We start from the raw sequence: 17,791 nt of genomic DNA, 5'->3' as shown, positions 1-17,791 counted from the left end.
GAGCATTACTCAATCCTGCAGAGGAATCTGAGTGCTCTCACGAAAAATTCACCTTCTAAGGATTCCTAATGTTTAAAAAGTTCGTGATGTATTTTGTATTTTTCTGTAAATTTACATTGTTGTAAGAAAAGTGTGAATCAGTGGTTTGTTATGCAGATTATTGAGCGTTTGTATTAATCGCAAAAGAAAATATAAGCGGGAAGAACGCTGAAATAAATGCACAGAGATTGACGCATTATGCCTAACATACCGATGATTCAATGAAAATAGAATTAAACACAACAACAATGGAGTCAAGATTAAAGTGAGTTTAATCGTCTATCCCACAAAAAGAATGTGTGGATTACAAATCAGAGTGACCTAACAAGCAAAGCGAGGACTTAGAAAAGATTTTGTGGTGTACTGTTGTGAAGGAGTCCACTTTAAACTAATCTGTGACTTTTTCACTGCACTACATGATAAAGAGTTAGTTAGTGGCAACAGGATTTTATCACCTTCGCTGCTTTTTCCTCATGTATTTCTTGTAAAGGGAACAGGAGATTGCACACCTGTCATACTGGCAGAATTAGGTGTGAGGTGACACAGGGCAGTATACAGTGATGTTAGGAGACTCGTTTGTTCTTCCTGGAAACTGTGAGAGTGAAGGAGAGGGAAAACTTTGCCAAATACAGTCGCAGTCCCGGGATGTCGCTGCGCACCGACACGGAGTTTGTCCTGTATTTTAATCTTTTTTTTCACCAGCAAACACTGTGAAAAACTACGGTGAAATACAAAATGAAAACACAGATAAACAATGTCCATATTTTCGTCTTATACACGGAGTCCTCAGTCTCTGGCGGAATATGTGCCCTCTACAGGAAGGGGCAGAGCAGGCTGTACCTACTGCGGAGACTCAGGTCGTTTGGAGTGGAGGGCCCACTCCTGAAGACCTTCTATGACTCTGTGGTGGCCTCTGCCATCTTCTGTGGTGTGGTCTGCTGGGGTGGCAGCATCCCTGCTGGGGACAGGAAGAGACTGAACAGGCTGATCCGAAGGGCCAGCTCTGTTCTAGGATGCCCTCTGGACCCAGTGGAGGTGGTGAGTGACAGGAGAATGGCGGCAAAGCTTTCATCCCTGTTGGACAACATCTCCCACCCCATGCAGGAGACTGTGACAGCACTGAGCAGCTCCTTCAGTGGGAGACTGCGGCACCCACGGTGTGGGACGGAGAGATTTCGCAGGTCTTTCCTCCCCACTGCTGTCAGACTCCACAACAAAGACTTTTGCAGCTGATCAAACCCTCACACGTGCAATAAGACTGCTATATGTGCAATTCTATATGCTATATGTGCAATTCTATATGCTATATGTGCAATTCTATATGCTATATGTGCAATTCTTGTACAATTCTTCTTCTGACGAAGTTGTACTTTTGTATTTTCTTACTCAGTTGTACAAGCACAACTCTCAAGTCCACCAGTGGGTGGCGACAACACAACATGGAACCAGTTTAAATATCTAATTTTGAACTTGAAATGTAATTATTATGTGACTGCAATGCAACAGCTACAAATACTTTAAATTGTATTTTTTTTATTTTATGAATATTTACGTTGTCAAAAGAAAAGTGTCTTTCAATCAGTGGTTTGTTGTGCTGATTATTGACAAGAGCGTTTGTATATATCTGAAAAGAAAATATTCACAAATCAATCAACAATGACCAACGAGGATTTCTGATTAAAGCTTTAATTTACTGTTTTTATTTAAACTTCTGTCATTTTATGTTTACATCATTAGCATTTATTTCTATTCATGTAAGAAGAAATGGTAAAAATGGTAACAGTAACAGACTAAACTCCAAACAATACATTATGTTACAGATTTTACACATTTAAGAAATAGCACTAATATATACAGATCACTAAATTATAAATATCAAGGATTAACAGAGGTGATTATAAATAAATATCAAGAAAATAGACAAGAATATTCCAGAGTAGAAAAGAGGGTGTGTAAAAAGGGTGTAACTATTGCAGTGTACAGTGTGTTAGATGGAGGAGTCGTACAGGGAAATGGCCACAGGCAGGAATGATTTCCTGTGTCAGTCAGTGGTGCTTTTTGGTAATCTCAGTCTCGCGCAGAGCGAGTGTTCGCCCAGGACACCAAACAGGCTAGGACCGCCACTGTATGTAAGTAAATAAATAAATAGATTTCTTACAACACTGGGATGCCCACAAAAATAAATCTCTGCTTGGTTAGCCGGGCAAGAAGCACTTTGTCACAAAAAACTCCCGAACAAACTTCAAAATTCACATTAAGCTTCATTTGCAGAAATCTGACACAAACTACAGGAATAGGTAAATTCAGCGCTTTCAGACAGATTTCATCGGGGGCTGTGATGTAAATTATCTGTCCAAACTTTCACACGATGTCATGGTGTGGCCAGTGTCGAGAAACTATACACAAGCAGCTTCAGAGTCCCAAATACATTTCAGAGTAACAGAGTGACTCACCGTGGGACGAAAAGTAATGCAGAAAAGTAGAGTAAAGCACAGCAGCTAAATGCACATGAACCGGTTTGCTGTAAATTTCCAAGCTGTTGTAAGTAAGTAAGTAAGTAAGTAAAGTTTATTTATATAGCACCTTTCACAGACATATGTCACAAAGTGCTTTACAAGGTAAAAACATAATACAGTCATAAAATACACCATGAAAACCCTGGTCTAATTAAAAGCTTTTTGAAATAAAAATGTCTTTAGCTGCTTTTTGAAGGTCTCCACTGAGTCCAAACCCCGTAGAAATAGGGGAAGTGCATTCCACAATCTGGGTGGACACATGAAAGTTGGACTAACACGTTTAAGTCACAACTGTTTGTTGTGAAACTGCCGAAGTTTAACTTCATTCATGCAGAGCTAAAATTCATTATCGATATGTATTTACTCATTCACGGCATTGTTTAAAGTGAAAACAATTAATGGGAGGTTTTGATGGCAGAGGGGTATGCCGGGAGATATTTTTGTACTTTCTGACCTTTCACCGGGGCGATCGTGGAGTTCGCCTTGTAATCGGAAGGTTGCCGGTTCGAGCCCCGGCTTGGATAGTCTCAGTCGCTGTGTCCTTGGGCAAGACACTTCACCCGTTGCCTACTGGTGGTGGTCAGAGGGCCCAACACGAGGGCCCGGTGGCGCCAGTGTCCGGCAGCCTCGCCTCTGTCAGTGCGCCACAGGGTGGCTGCAATGTAGCTTGCCATCACCAGTTTGTGAATGGGCCAACCAATGGGTGGATGAGTGAATGTGTAAAACGCTTTGGGGTCCATGGGGACTAATAAAGCGCTATACAAATACAGGCCACACTTTGATCTGTCGACGTCATACCAACCAACTTGTCTGGCTTTGTCTTTTATTCTTAGCTTGACTTCTGTTTGTTTATTAAAACAGTTTTTCCACATTTCCATTTAACTATCTTCTTGTTTTGTCTATGCAGGGTACTTTATTTATTTATTTATTTGTTTCATTTATTATTTAAAAAAAATTATATTTCCAGATTTCTGGAGAAAAGGCAAAGGGACACTCTGGAAGACACGAAAAGATGATCAAACATTAAAATCTCAGATATTTATTGGCAGAAAAGCTGAGATTTATATCTTATAAAACTTATAAACTACAGGAACAGGAAGTGAGGCTAAAGCAAGGAGCAAGATACGAAAAAAAAAACATAAATATTTTTATAAAGAGTATCACAGCAGAGGTCATGTTTGTGTAGAAACTACACTAACAGGCCTCAGTTATCCGATGAACGTCCCTCTGTCAGGGCTCCTCTCAGTGAAAAGTGTCCTCTCCACATCACTGGCAGGTCCTCCATCAGCGCCTCCAGGTGTGGATCCTGATCTGCGGGACTTCCTCCTCCAAACCAACCACACAGCAGCAGCAGCAGCAGCAGAGAGCAGCAGGGTTATGCCGGCTGTGATGATGATGGGAGTGACACAAGCTGTTGTGTGTGTCTCTGCTTCACGTGTGGGCTGCAGAGAGACAAACATGAAATAATGTGAGACCCACTGCGCTGACTCAGCAGCTGTGATGTGCTTCAGTGTTTACTTACGGGAGCAGAGGTGCTGCTGATGTTGGTGCTCCTCTCACTGACAGTCACTCTCACAGCGGCAGGGCTGCCCCTCTCTCTCCACTTCCTGCTCTTTTTACTGCCTTTATTAACACAGCAGAAAAAGTCACCTCGGTCCTCCAGCTGGACTCGCTCCACCGTCAGTGACAGGTCTCCCAGTACAAACCAGTCAGCCCTCACAGACGCTCTGCCCTCGAACCCAGTCCCATGTCTGAGCTCCCCGGAGGAGAGGCTCTGGTTCAGCACCAGCTCCCCGTCTCTTTCCCACACAACAGAGCCCACGGAGTCCCCCTCAGTGTGGAAATAACACGGCAGCGTGAGCGTGTCTCCTTCAGGCACAGAGAGGTTGTTGTTGGAGATGATGAGGACCTCCAGCTGGATGGTGGTGACAACCTGCCCGGCGCAGGTGAACTCGTAGTATCCTTGATCGTTGTAGTTCGCTGGATCTGTGCACCACCCGCTTTGTGTACCTCTCTCCCGGGATCCAGACACCGTTTACCGGCTGGGCCACAGTCCGAGGACTGTCATCCCTCAGCCGGTAGATCAGACTGAATTTCTGCGCTTCACACTTCACATCAGCTGATAACTCTACAGACTCTCCCAGGATTGCAGGTTTTCCACAGCAGCCAACAAAAAGCACACAGAGAGCAAAAAAGACGGAGACTGTAGCACCCGACATCATAGGTCAGGAAGGATGAGCTCAGTGCTGAGAGAGAAAGAGAGTGGAGGCTATTCAGCGTGTGGTGTGAGCTCTCTGTGAGCGGCTTATGCTTAGGATACTGTCAGAGGGAGTGGCTAATTCAGCCACTCACTGCAGCCACTCCCTCTGTGCAGTGAGCCTCTCAGAACCTAAAGGGACACACCTGTTAAAGTTTAACAGTGAGTATTGCGAGATTGTCTGGATGTGTGTGGGTAATAAAGGAACTATTTTAATAATTTCCAGAGGCTCGGGGCTAAAATTAGGACATTGCATTAGTGTGCTGCTTATTTGCATCATTGTTGTGTTCAAACTGGATAAAACGTCAGCAGGACCACAGCCCCACCCCACCCTTAGAAGATCCTGGACAGGGTGGTGTGACGCTGGCTGCATCATTCCGCTAAGTGGGTGATGCGTGATCGATTTCAGATTCATCTATTATCTTGTTTTTCTCTTCCCTGCAGGAGAAAGAAGGAGAAGAAATGCACTTCTAACTGCACATTTTCATCAGTCATGTGTGCGGTTATCTTAAGAAAGAAAGTCAGTTGATATAAAATTGTAAAACACTAGCAGACATTCAGAGGAGGACGTGATCCTGAACAGTCGGTCATAGCGGATGTTAAGTGCTGTCAATGGCGTAAACTCATTTGGTTCTGTATTTCTAGTGATAATAAATACCCTCATCGAAGCTTTAATATAAAACCTGAAATTCAATATTCACTTGGGCGGCGTGGTGTGGTGATAACACTACGTGCTCCTGCCGGCTGACAAATATGAAAGGGGGAAATATGTTCGTGAAAGAATGAGTCAGATTCAGCAGTTAACCGCAGGTTTGTGCACATGAGAAAAAACACTATCCACCATCCAGATTGTTTAAAAAATATTGTCAATGTCTGTGTGCAGGAACTGTGACACAGACACAACACTGACACAGTATTTGTCACATCTGTGACAAATACTTTTTTTCCCTATATGAAACAACAACTTTGCCCTTATAAATATGAAACAGTAAGTTTGAGTAAGTTGCCAAATGAAATGTTTAAATTATATAAGCAGCAAAAAGGGGCTTTATTTTTTACACCAGTGTCGCTACCACAACTTTGTTAAACCGGTCTCATTCAGAGGATTAACAGTCAAATTATTTTTAAAACAACCACAAGATCTTTAAATAAAAAAAAAATAAAAAAATCATTTTGTAAAACTGCCTTCCACCTGGTTTCGGAAGCAATCTGCAGTTTACAGGAGTTTTCTAACTCTGCCATCTATCTGCTGTTTGGCACATCTCACTGATGTCTCTGCTTTCGATGAAGCCATTTTCATACGTTTCGCTCTCAGAAGGAGGCAGTTTAGCGTGGCTGTGGTTGGGGGACGCAGACAAACACAAATCCATGCATCGCTTTGTGTTTACAAGCGGACACATACAAGTTGCTTTAATATGTTTAAGTCAAACTTTCAAACTTGTCATCGGCGTGTGTCATAACACATGTAAAATCCATCTTTGCCAGACATGGTATTCCGTATATAGTGATGAGTGACAATGGGCCATGTTTCAGCAGCAAGGAGTGGCGGCAGTTTGCAGAGCAGTATGACTTCAAGCATGTGACATCTAGTCCTCTGTATCCACAGTCAAATGGTAAGGCAAAGAAAGGAGTTCACATTCTCAAGCAGCTACTAAAGAAAGCCGCTGACAGTGACTCAGATCCATACCTCGCCTTACTCAGTTACAGAGCATCACCAATTGAGTGTGGTTTTTGAGCTGCTGATGAACAGAAAGCTGCGCACCACACTGCCAAGCTGCGTCAAGCCCACAACGCATCCAAAAGTATGTCAGAGGCTTCGACACGCAAAGAGGAAGCAAAAGTCATTTTATGACAGAAGAGCCAAGCAACTTCGACCATTAGCAGTTGAGGACACGGTCAGGATTGAGGATCAAAATGGTTGGAATACCAAGGCTACCGTTCTCGACGAAGTGGCTCCAAGGTCATTCAATGTAAGGACTGAAGATGGACAAATCATTCGTCGTAATCGGCGAAGCCTTTTGAAAATACCACACGCTTCTTCAGAAGTCACTGAGATCCGAAGTAAGGATGCAACCACATCTCCATGTGACCAGAGCGGCACTGGAATGGACAGTTCAAGCAAGCCTGTGCTCAGGAGGTCTGCACGAGAGATCAGGAAACCTGACAGACTGGACTTGTGATAATAATAATTTAAAAAAAAACAAAAACATTCCAAAACAGACAAAGCAAAGGTTGTGTTTGTGCCATGTTGTTTAATGCTTGTTGTTTGACTCGCATATGTTTGGTGATGTGTTTTTTTTTAAAAAGAAAAAAAGGAGGATGTAATGATAAGAGGAGGTCACGTGTTTCCGGTTACTGTGGAGGTCACGTGTTTCCGGTTACTGTGGAGGTCGCAATATGGCGCTCCCCAGTGGCTGCAGCCAGGTGCTCTTGAATGATAAGCAGCTGTTGCTATAAGTTAATGTAGTTTCATGCCATACCACAAGGTGGCACTATCGGTAAAGAACACGGAGGTGGCCCTTCCGGTGAGGCTAGAACGTTAATAAAAAGTATGTCGCAGATCACAAAGGACTCCTTCTTCATAAATAAGGAGACAAACAAAACAATACCTTCTGATGTTTTTGTACACGAGGGCGAGGATGCCATCCTCCCGTGCCGCTCCATCACAGCAGGTCAGTGGGTGAAGTCTGTGCGCTGGAGGAGAGATGGAGAGGTGGTGCTGGTGCTGGATGTCCGGTCGGGGAAAACCACATATGGAAACGGCTTTGATGAAAGCCGGGTATCAATACCATCAGACTGGGACCAACGAGCAAACCTGTCCCTCATCATAAAGCGAGCCGAGGCGAGAGACGGAGGAGTTTATTACTGTGACATCGACAAAGTGGAGAAACACCGCTCCGCTGTCCGCCTGCACGTCTCCACACCACCAAGCAGCACATCACAGCCTGTAACTGCAGCGAGGGTAAGAACACAGACTGCATTACATAGTTTTAGACTTCACTGTAAACATTAAAAGTCCACTCAGTTATTCTTCCACATGCAAAATCCCGCATTCAGCTACACACAGTGCAGATAACAGCCCAGGTCAACAAGCACACAGACAACAGTGACTACAAATGTAAGTAGTCACTGCTGAGCTACTAGAAGACTGTGAAGTGCATGACAGTGGGTATTGCAACCCACTGATCTACTAAGGCGCAGTGGCGGGGGGCTGGGGGACTGTAGGAATGAGTTAATATAGGTAATGAGGGTAGCCGGTGTTGTGCCCAAAAGTGATTGTCTGCCAGAAACTGATTGCCGTCCGCGGGAGCGCGCGCAGCTGCTTAAAGCTGCAGCGCCCGGATTACTACTTGCGTTGACAGCTACTTCCGTGCAACTGCGGTAAAGTGAGCCCTCACTTGCGAAGTCACAGTCAAGCTAGCCGCCCCGCCAGCCGCACCTAAAATGTGGTTGCACTATTCTTACGCCATGAAAAAAGACCATCTGCATGTATTCTTTCACTACATCCATGATTCTCCTCTGTGGTCTTCCTCATTCATCCTGTTTGGAGCTTAATGTTCAACATCCTTTATCTATTAAAATTACAGAAGGGTAAGAAAATAATCATCAGAGCAGGAATCATGATAAATAGATTACCAGTACATAAAAACATATCATTTGCATAATTTCTCTGATAACGCTGCATTGGATGGGTTTATTAACGGTAGGCTGAAATTGTACTACAGTCTGCTGATGAGGAACTATTTTTAGTGTTGAATAAAAAGTCCTCCACAATCTGTATATGAATTGTCATTAAAACCATAGAGATTATTACTTGTAAAGGAAAAAAAGTGGGACAATGCCCATCAACATATAGTGTATATTTTTGGAAACATTACAAAGATGCAGGTAATTCTGGGTTCACCGGAATTGCAGATTAGACTGGTGGACAACTGGTGACAGCATCAGTGACAGGGATGCCAAAAGGAAGAACAAATTAATCATCAAGGCTGGAAGCAGAATTAGGAGGCGTCAGAGTCAGCGAGGGTCAGAGGTCAATGAACAAATTGCTCACCTTCATGGATAATGCATCACCCTCAAAAGGATTCAAAATCTTGGCCATGAAGAACAGTTCAGGAAACTTATTTTATTGTTTCGTCTGTGAAACTGTATAAATGAAATGTAAATTATGTTAAAGGCAAACACATTTGTAAGCCATAAGAAACAAACATGCTTTGCATTATGCCTTTAAACATCTGTATAGATTTGATACAATATTTATTAACTGAATTTGCTAACATGTCTTACATAGTGAGAGTATTTCTTTTACTGATGATATTTCAATGATATGTATTTTTTATGACTAAATAATGCTCTACTGAACACACGGCAATGACAACAAATGTGGAAATTTTGTAATTTCTTGTTTAAATTTGATAATATTTTAGGCAGTATATTTTCTTAGCCTCTGTCATACTCTGTTAACACAGCAATCTCAGAAACCGTACAGTAAATTTGTCTGTGGATGACAGGGTGAAGAGTGGAGACGGCCTAGACTCAGAATCCAGTGAAATATCTGCGGCACCTCGTACAGTTTTCCTGTAATCTGAGGTCAAAGTTGGGACTATGTAGAGTACAGTAGAGTAAATTGTGCAAAGTTTACTATCAATTTTCTGGAAAACCGTACAGTAAATTTGTCTGTGGATGACAGGGGGAAGAGTGGGGGTTGCCTAGAGTCAGAATCCAGTGAAATATCTGCGGCACCTCGTACAGTTTTCCTGTAATCTGAGGTCAAAGTTGGGAATATATAGAGTACAGTAGAGTAAACTGAGCAAAGTTTAATATCAATTTTCTGGACAACCGTACAGTAAATTTGTCTGTGGATGACAGGGTGAAGGGTGGAGACGGCCTAGAGTCAGAATCCAGTGAAATATCTGCGGCACCTCTTACAGTTTATATGTAATCTGAGGTCAAAGATGAAGATATTAAAAGTACAGTACTGTATATTAGGCAAATTTTATTGTTAATTTTCTCTGATTCGTACAGTAATCTTGGCTGTGGATCACAAGGGGAAAAGTGGAGATGAACCAAAACGGAGTGGATTGTGAAGTTAAATAGTGTCAGGACAGAAAAGTCGGCATCCATACCGTAATATGCGTAAGAATAGTGCAACCACATTTTAGGTGCGGCTGGCGGGGCGGCTAGCTTGACTGTGACTTCGCAAGTGAGGGCTCACTTGACCGCAGTTTCCGTGCAATTGATATAACGTAGGGGGAAGAAAAACCCCAAACACATTTATGCCTTTGTTATTAGGCAAAGGTATGCATTTATGGAACTTTAACGTTTCTTGTAACCGAATTATGACGCTTGTCAGAAGTTTGCTTTCATCGTGTAGCGCTGTAACGAATGACTACACGCATCACGATGGAATAATTAATGCCTACAGGTTTAGTATGTCTACTCTCGTTGTTCATATTTTTTATAAGACTGTCGAATAGTAGTTAAAACAACAAAGACCTATTGTGCCAGTATCACCATGACTCTTTCTTCTTTGTTCAGAATAACGACTGAGAACATGGCATTTTAGCGCTACCAAAAATATTTCGGCTTCAAACTTGTTGGATATATTCCAGAAGGGTTACATGTGATATATTATATCCCAAAAACTCTCCAAGAACTGCTGAATAACTTGTACAGTAACAATAAAATTGATAATATGCAATTTCCAACCTGCCAAAAAGTGATTGTGGTCTATAACTTGTCACTGAAATACTATTTCTGCTTCAAACTTTCTGGATGTCATTCAGAAGGGTCCTATGTCAAATATTACATCTCAAATAGTCCCTCAGAACTCCTGAATAACCTTTAAGGGAACAATAAAACTGACAATATGCAATTTTCAACCTGCCAAAAAGTGATTGTGGCCTATAACTTGTCACTGAAACAATATTTCTGCATCAGACTTGTTGGGTATCATCCAAAAGGGTTATATGTGACACATTATATCTCCATCAGTCTCTAAGGACTGCTGAATAACTTTTAAAGGAACATTAACATTGATAATATGCCATTTTCGACCTGCCAAAAAGTGATTGTGGACTATAACTTGTCACTGAAACAATATTTCTGCTTCAAACTTGCCTGATATCATTCAGAAGGATCATATGTGACACATTATATCCCAATCAGTCTCAGTGATTCAGTGACAAGTTATAGGCCATAATCACTTTTTGGCAGCTTGAAAATGGCATATTCTCAATGTTATTGTTCCTGTACAAGTTATTCAGCAGTTCTAAGAGACTGTTTGGGATATAATGTGTCACATATAGCCCTTCTCGATGATACCCAACAAGTTTAAAGCAGAAATATTGTTTCAGTGACAAGATATAGGCGGCAATCACTTTTTGGCAGGCTTAAAATGGCATATTATGGGTATAAATGTTCCTTTAAAAGTTATTCAGCATTTCTTAGAGACTGTTTGGGATATGATGTGCCACATATGATCCTTTTGGATGATACCCAACAAGTTTGAAGCATAAATATTGTTTCAGTGACAGGTTATAGTCCACAATCACTTTTTGGCAGGTCAAAAATGGCATATTAATAGTTTTATTGTTCCCTTAAAGGTTGTTCAGCAGTTCTAAGGGACTGTTTGAGATATAATATGTCACATATGACCCTTCTGAATGACATGCAGCAAGTTTGAAGCAGAAATAGTATTTCAGTGACAAGATATAGGCGGCAATCACTTTTTGGCAGGCTTAAAATTGGCATATTATGGGTATAAATGTTCCTTTAAAAGTTATTCAGCATTTCTTAGAGACTGATTGGGATATGATGTGCCACATATGATCCTTTTGGGTGATACCCAACAAGTTTGAAGCATAAATATTGTTTCAGTGACAGGTTATAGTCCATAATCACTTTTTGGCAGGTCGAAAATGGCATATTATGGGTAGTAATGTTCCTTTAACAGTTATTCAGCATTTCCTAGAGACTGTTTGAGATATAATGTGTCACATTTAACACTTCTGAATGAAATCCTGCAAGTTTGAAATAGAAATATTGTTTCAGTGACAAGTTATAGTACACAATCACTTTTTGGCAGGTCGAAAATGGCATATTATGGGTAGTAATGTTCCTTTAACAGTTATTCAGCATTTCTTAGAGACTGATTGGGATATAATGTGTCACATATGATCCTTCTGAATGATATCAGTCAAGTTTGAAGCAGAAATATTGTTTCAGTGACAAGATATAGGCGGCAATCACTTTTTGGCAGGCTGAAAATGGCATTTTATCAGTTTTATTGTTCCCTTAAAGGTTATTCAGCAATTCTATGGGACTGTTTGAGTTATAATATGTCACATATGACCCTTTCGAATGACTTCCAGCAAGTTTGAAGCAGAAATATTGTTTCAGTGACAAGTTATAGTCCACAATCACTTTTTGGCAGGTCGAAAATGGCATATTATCAATGTTAATGTTCCTTTAAAAGTTATTCAGCAGTCCTTAGAGACTGATGGAGATATAATGTGTCACATATAACCCTTTTGGATGATACCCAACAAGTTTGATGCAGAAATATTGTTTCAGTGACAAGATATAGGCCACAGTCACTTTTTGGCAGCTTGAAAATTGCATATTATTAGTTTTATTGTTCCCTTAAAGGTTATTCAGGATTTCCTAGAGACTGTTTGGGATATGATGTGCCAAATATGATCCTTTTGGATGATACCCAACAAGTTTGAAGCATAAATATTGTTTCAGTGACAGGTTATAGTCCACAATCACTTTTTGGCAGGTTAAAAATGGCATATTAATAGTTTTATTGTTCCCTTAAAGGTTGTTCAGCAGTTCTAAGGGACTGTTTGAGATATAATATGTCACATATGACCCTTCTGAATGACATGCAGCAAGTTTGAAGCAGAAATAGTATTTCAGTGACAAGATATAGGCGGCAATCACTTTTTGGCAGGCTTAAAATTGGCATATTATGGGTATAAATGTTCCTTTAAAAGTTATTCAGCATTTCGTAGAGACTGATTGGGATATGATGTGCCACATATGATCCTTTTGGGTGATACCCAACAAGTTTGAAGCATAAATATTGTTTCAGTGACAGGTTATAGTCCACAATCACTTTTTGGCAGGTTGAAAATTGCATATTGTCAGTTTCATTGTTCCCTTAAAGGTTATTCAGGAGTTCTGAGGGACTATTTGAGATGTAATATTTGACATAGGACCCTTCTGAATGACATCCAGCAAGTTTGAAGCAGAAATATTGTTTCAGTGACAAGTTATAGACCACAATCACTTTTTGGCAGGTTGGAAATTGCATATTATCAGTTTTATTGTTACTGTACAAGTTATTCAGCAGTTCTTGGAGAGTTTTTGGGATATAATATATCTGTAACCCTTCTGGAATATATCCAACAAGTTTGAAGCCGAAATATTTTTTGGTAGCGCTAAAATGCCATGTTCTCAGTCGTTATTCTGAACAAAGAAGAAAGAGTCATGGTGATACTGGCACAATAGGTCTTTGTTGTTTTAACTACTATTCGACAGTCTTATAACAAATATGAACAACGAGAGTAGACATACTAAACCTGTAGGCATTAATTATTCCATCGTGATGCGTGTAGTCATTCGTTACAGCGCTACACGATGAAAGCAAACTTCTGACAAGCGTCATAATTCGGTTACAAGAAACGTTAAAGTTCCATAAATGCATACCTTTGCCTAATAACAAAGGCATAAATGTGTTTGGGGTTTTTCTTCCCCCTATGTTATATCAATTGCACGGAAATAGCTGTCAACGCAGCTGCAGCTGCTTAAAGCGCGCTGCAGCTTTAAGCAGCTGCGCGCGCTCCCGCGGACGGCAATCAGTTTCTGGCAGACAATCACTTTTGGGCACAACGCCGGGTCCCTGCTAATTTAGCGGAAGGCTTAACTGAAAGCATTAAAAGTCAGTTAAAACTGCTAACTAACATTTCTGCTGTCTTCTTGTCCTCTGCAGCCATCAGAGTGCTCTGACTGGTCGTGGAGAACATTCTCTATAACGGCAGCTGAATTTGTGATCGTTGGCCTGCTTGTTTGGCTCTGCTGGTTTCTGAGGAACAGGATCTTCAATGTGTGCACTCGAGGATTTGGTGGAAGATCCTCAGAGCAGGAAGAAGAAATAAACTGTGTTACCATCAGCAACGGTGATGCACATCTCTGCAACGACACAGAGGAGGGAGGAGGCGGAGGAGCTGAAGAGGGCAGAGAATCAGGAAGTGACCAGCACAGCATGCTAAAGTCAAATGGGAACCCTGACTTTACCCACAACTGATGAGTGAAACAACAACAGCTCATCCCTTTAAGTATCTGAACTCGCCACCTTTATGACGGTACCACTGTGCAACTCCACTTTCTTAGGTTTAGAAATCCCCCGTTTTCCTTCTGCTGAATCTGACTGCTGTTACAATGTTTGAGATTGTCTCTATTATTTTGTCTTCCAATCAATCAAGTAATGCCTGTAAATCATCTGCTTACATAATCAGTGCATAATTTAGCTTCAAGATGGATAAATGAGGTCTCTTCAATAATAACATTTATCCCTCGTGCAAAAAAAATGACCTTCACACTTTTGTGTGCACAACCCTAACGTGTAACAGCACAACGATCTGTGTCTAAAACCTCGTGAAAAAGTTAAATTCTTTGTTATTTGTAACCTTTTATAGCACTTTTATTCAGTATTTATTCTGCTTATATTAATATATACTGAGTATATTGCCCTGCCTGTTTGTACAGATTTACAGTCTTTCCTGTTTTCTTTGCTCTTTGTAAAAAGCTCAGGTCAGCTGCTGTGTGCCAATAAAGTCATGAGTTGGTAACAAAGTGACGCTCTAACCTGATGCAGATTACAGTCATGAATTTATTCATTTTGGACATTAAATGACTTCAAATGTTTGATGGAATAAACACTGAAAACCTTTAACAAAAGCACATTAAGATAAAATGAATATACAACAAAGTAAGAAGCATTAATCTGCTGCCATAATCCCACAGTTAAACCTGAAGCTTCATCTAAACTCAGTCCAGGTGTTTCTCTGCAGTCGGCTCTGTTATCCTGACAAAACTGTTTCCAGTCAGAAAGGCTGCAGGTATTTGTGTGAAATAAAGACAGAGAGGGAAAAATTCATACCAAAGACATTTGAATAAATAAGTGAGGAGAAAATAATTAAAAGATACAAAACATCAGCAATATACAGCTTGTAACAGAGCAAACGGGGATGACATGACAAGTGTGAGGAAGAGCAAATGAGTTTATCAATGAGTCGTTTCTAAGGTTTTAAAGGTGTTAGGCCATGCACTGACACATGAAGCTGTTGGTGCAAGTTTCTGAGTCACCAGCTGCAACAGGATCAACTTTAAGAGGCTCAACATTAAGGTTTGAAGGCCTCAGTTAAACAAGCTGAAAAGATAAAATCAGCTCCACCAGAGGCAGGACACCAAGCTCCAACACTGACAGTGTACTTGTTTGCTATGACTTAATACCAAATAAAAACAAAAGGCAATGAAGTACATTAACTCTGATTTAGTGTTAAATATCAAATCTGTCTGGAGTTGATAATTTAACACTAACCAGGTGTTAAAAGTTTATATATTAACTCTCACAGAGCATCTTATTTTAACTACATAAGAGTTACCTTCTAATTAATTCTAAAAGGTGTCAATTATACTGTTGTGGACATTTAAAAATTCCTTGGGAAATAAATATTTATTAAAAAGAGGCAATGTTTTTCTGAAAAACGTTTATTTTTAACTATGCACCACAATTTCAAAACATTTTCTAAAACATGTAACAATATGGAACAATGTACATGTTCTCGCTTTCATTTGAATGTTGTTTATCAAAGAGTCTGACATAGGTGAGCTGGTCAATGCAAATAACAGCATGCTCATTACTCTTTTCTTCAATATAGTATGCATGAATGTGTTCATCAAAGTACAAGGTGTTGACAGTACAGCCTATCATGAATGCATGTTGTTCATGTATTTTGATATCGCAAATTTTCTTAAACACATTTCGATTGCTGGACATTCCCGTACATAAAAACAAGCCAATAATTTCTAACCCAATTTGTAGTTGAAAGATTCGACTCGGACAATAAATGTCTACCTTCCATGGTACTAACTCTTTTTAATTTTAAAGGACCAAACTCAAACCTTTTAAAACAATAGTTTTCATAGTAAAAGGCCAATTGACGCTGATGTTGCTTTACTAGAAATTTTGGAAGGTTTTCAAAATTTTTCACAGCCTTTTTAAAAAAATAATGTTTTGCTTCAAAATGCATACACCATATGTGGATAAGAGGGCCAATTTTCTTAATACACCTTGGATAGTGAATCATTAGGTGGTGTTTAGGAATTAATTTTCTACCAGGGAACAAATTCTTAAACATGATATGGTGATCACAGATGTTTCAGGTAACATATCATGCCATCAGTAAGGACTGGGGACAACACAATGTCAACAATTTGCAACAACAGGAGAACAAGGTTCCAGTGGTTATTGCAGTAGTTATTAAACCTAAGTGTTTGCTGTTAACATCTATTTTTAACCCACTTGCTTTATTTTTACGCTCTACAAAACCATAATTAAAAGTCTGTATCCTGTCAAGTAATATGCTAATTGAGATGTAGCCATTTTTGATCATGCATTGAAAAGAAAATTTCAGCTCATACTGTACAACTCCTTCCAATAAATCGTGCATTATATAAACTGCGTAACTGTCAGTGCTGTGAATATATTCCAATGGATTGAGCACACAAGATCTTTTAAATCCATAAACAGCAGACAGAGCAAGGTCTTCATCTAATGCATTACAATGTTTAATATGAAGTTCTCTGGAGCAAAACAAGGTCAGAATTGTCTTAATTAAAAACAGACCAAATTTCTTCCTTGTTTTCTAAACAAAGCCTACACCAGTGTGTTGCACTATACGATTCAACAAAACCTAGTAAGCCATTTAAAGTAAGACTGCCTCCTGTAACTTGAACAACAGAACCAAACACTGGCTCCTTTAGTTTCTAAAATGTTCAAGTCATCAATCAAGGGCTTTAGTATTTCCTCAAAACCATATTTCTTCTGTGTAGAAAAGAGCAGCTAGATGTACATTCATCCGCACAGATTTAACCTTTGGTGGGAGGTTTTTTTAAAGTGAAGTAAATGCAGCCCAGTTTGTGGATTCCTTTTTTGGAACCTAATGGGTTAGCAGTTTCAAAATAATCTTAATACAGTAAAATCTGTAGAGCATATTCCTGTTGTGAAAACAGAATATGGTTTTGGAAATATAATCCATCGTTAATGTATTTCTATAACCCAGTTTGTGTTTGTTTCTCATAAAAGAAGCATTCTCTAATTTCTTTATTCTTGAAAACTGAATGTATTGTACCTAAAATGGGCACATACATGTATTTGTCTCTGACGGGTATTTTGCTATAAACACCGGTAGTTCTATATCTGTCGTGTTTCGGCTGTGTGGCAGGCAGGAATTGGACCCAAATGCAAACTCATGGGAACAGAACTTAAACTCAAAAGCACAGCTTTATTGCTGGGAAACAGATGATACAAACAATACAAAACTAAACTGGGAAAAACTAACTATAACATGCACAAGGAGACACAGGGAGAATCACACACAGCTATGAGGGGTGACGCGACACGTAACAGAGGGAGACTCAGGCATAGATACCCAGAAGGTAAAGAGGAAAACACAGCTAAGGATAATTACAGGTGACAGGACGGGAAAGACATAGAAACTGAAAATGCTGACACCAGACACAAACCTTCAATGCAACACAGGACATCCATATGTATATAGCGCTGCAGAACTGTGCCCCCAGCATGTTTGCACTGAGTAGGAGATGCTCTGTATCTCATTGTACAACTGTATAGTGACAATAAAGGCATTCTATTCTATACACAGAGACAGCCTGGAGGGGGAGAGAG

General features: G+C 40.2%; 1 protein-coding gene across 1 annotated transcript; it reads left to right on the top strand.

Annotated features, from left to right (window-relative positions):
• The first annotated feature begins 7,295 nt into the window (after nucleotides 1–7,295).
• On the top strand, nucleotides 7,296–16,459 carry LOC120439318. The gene is made up of 2 exons (XM_039610181.1): nucleotides 7,296–7,774; nucleotides 13,811–16,459. Exons 1-2 carry the CDS (start codon nucleotides 7,364–7,366, stop codon nucleotides 14,123–14,125), a joined length of 726 nt encoding a protein of 241 aa, XP_039466115.1. The 5' UTR covers nucleotides 7,296–7,363; the 3' UTR covers nucleotides 14,126–16,459.
• The last annotated feature ends 1,332 nt before the right edge of the window (nucleotides 16,460–17,791 follow it).

The sequence above is a fragment of the Oreochromis aureus genome, linkage group 3, assembly GCF_013358895.1.
Source record: "Oreochromis aureus strain Israel breed Guangdong linkage group 3, ZZ_aureus, whole genome shotgun sequence".
Taxonomy (NCBI): domain Eukaryota; kingdom Metazoa; phylum Chordata; class Actinopteri; order Cichliformes; family Cichlidae; genus Oreochromis; species Oreochromis aureus.
The sequence above is the reverse complement of the archived record's forward strand: the minus strand, read 5'-3'. Positions and strand labels throughout refer to the sequence as shown.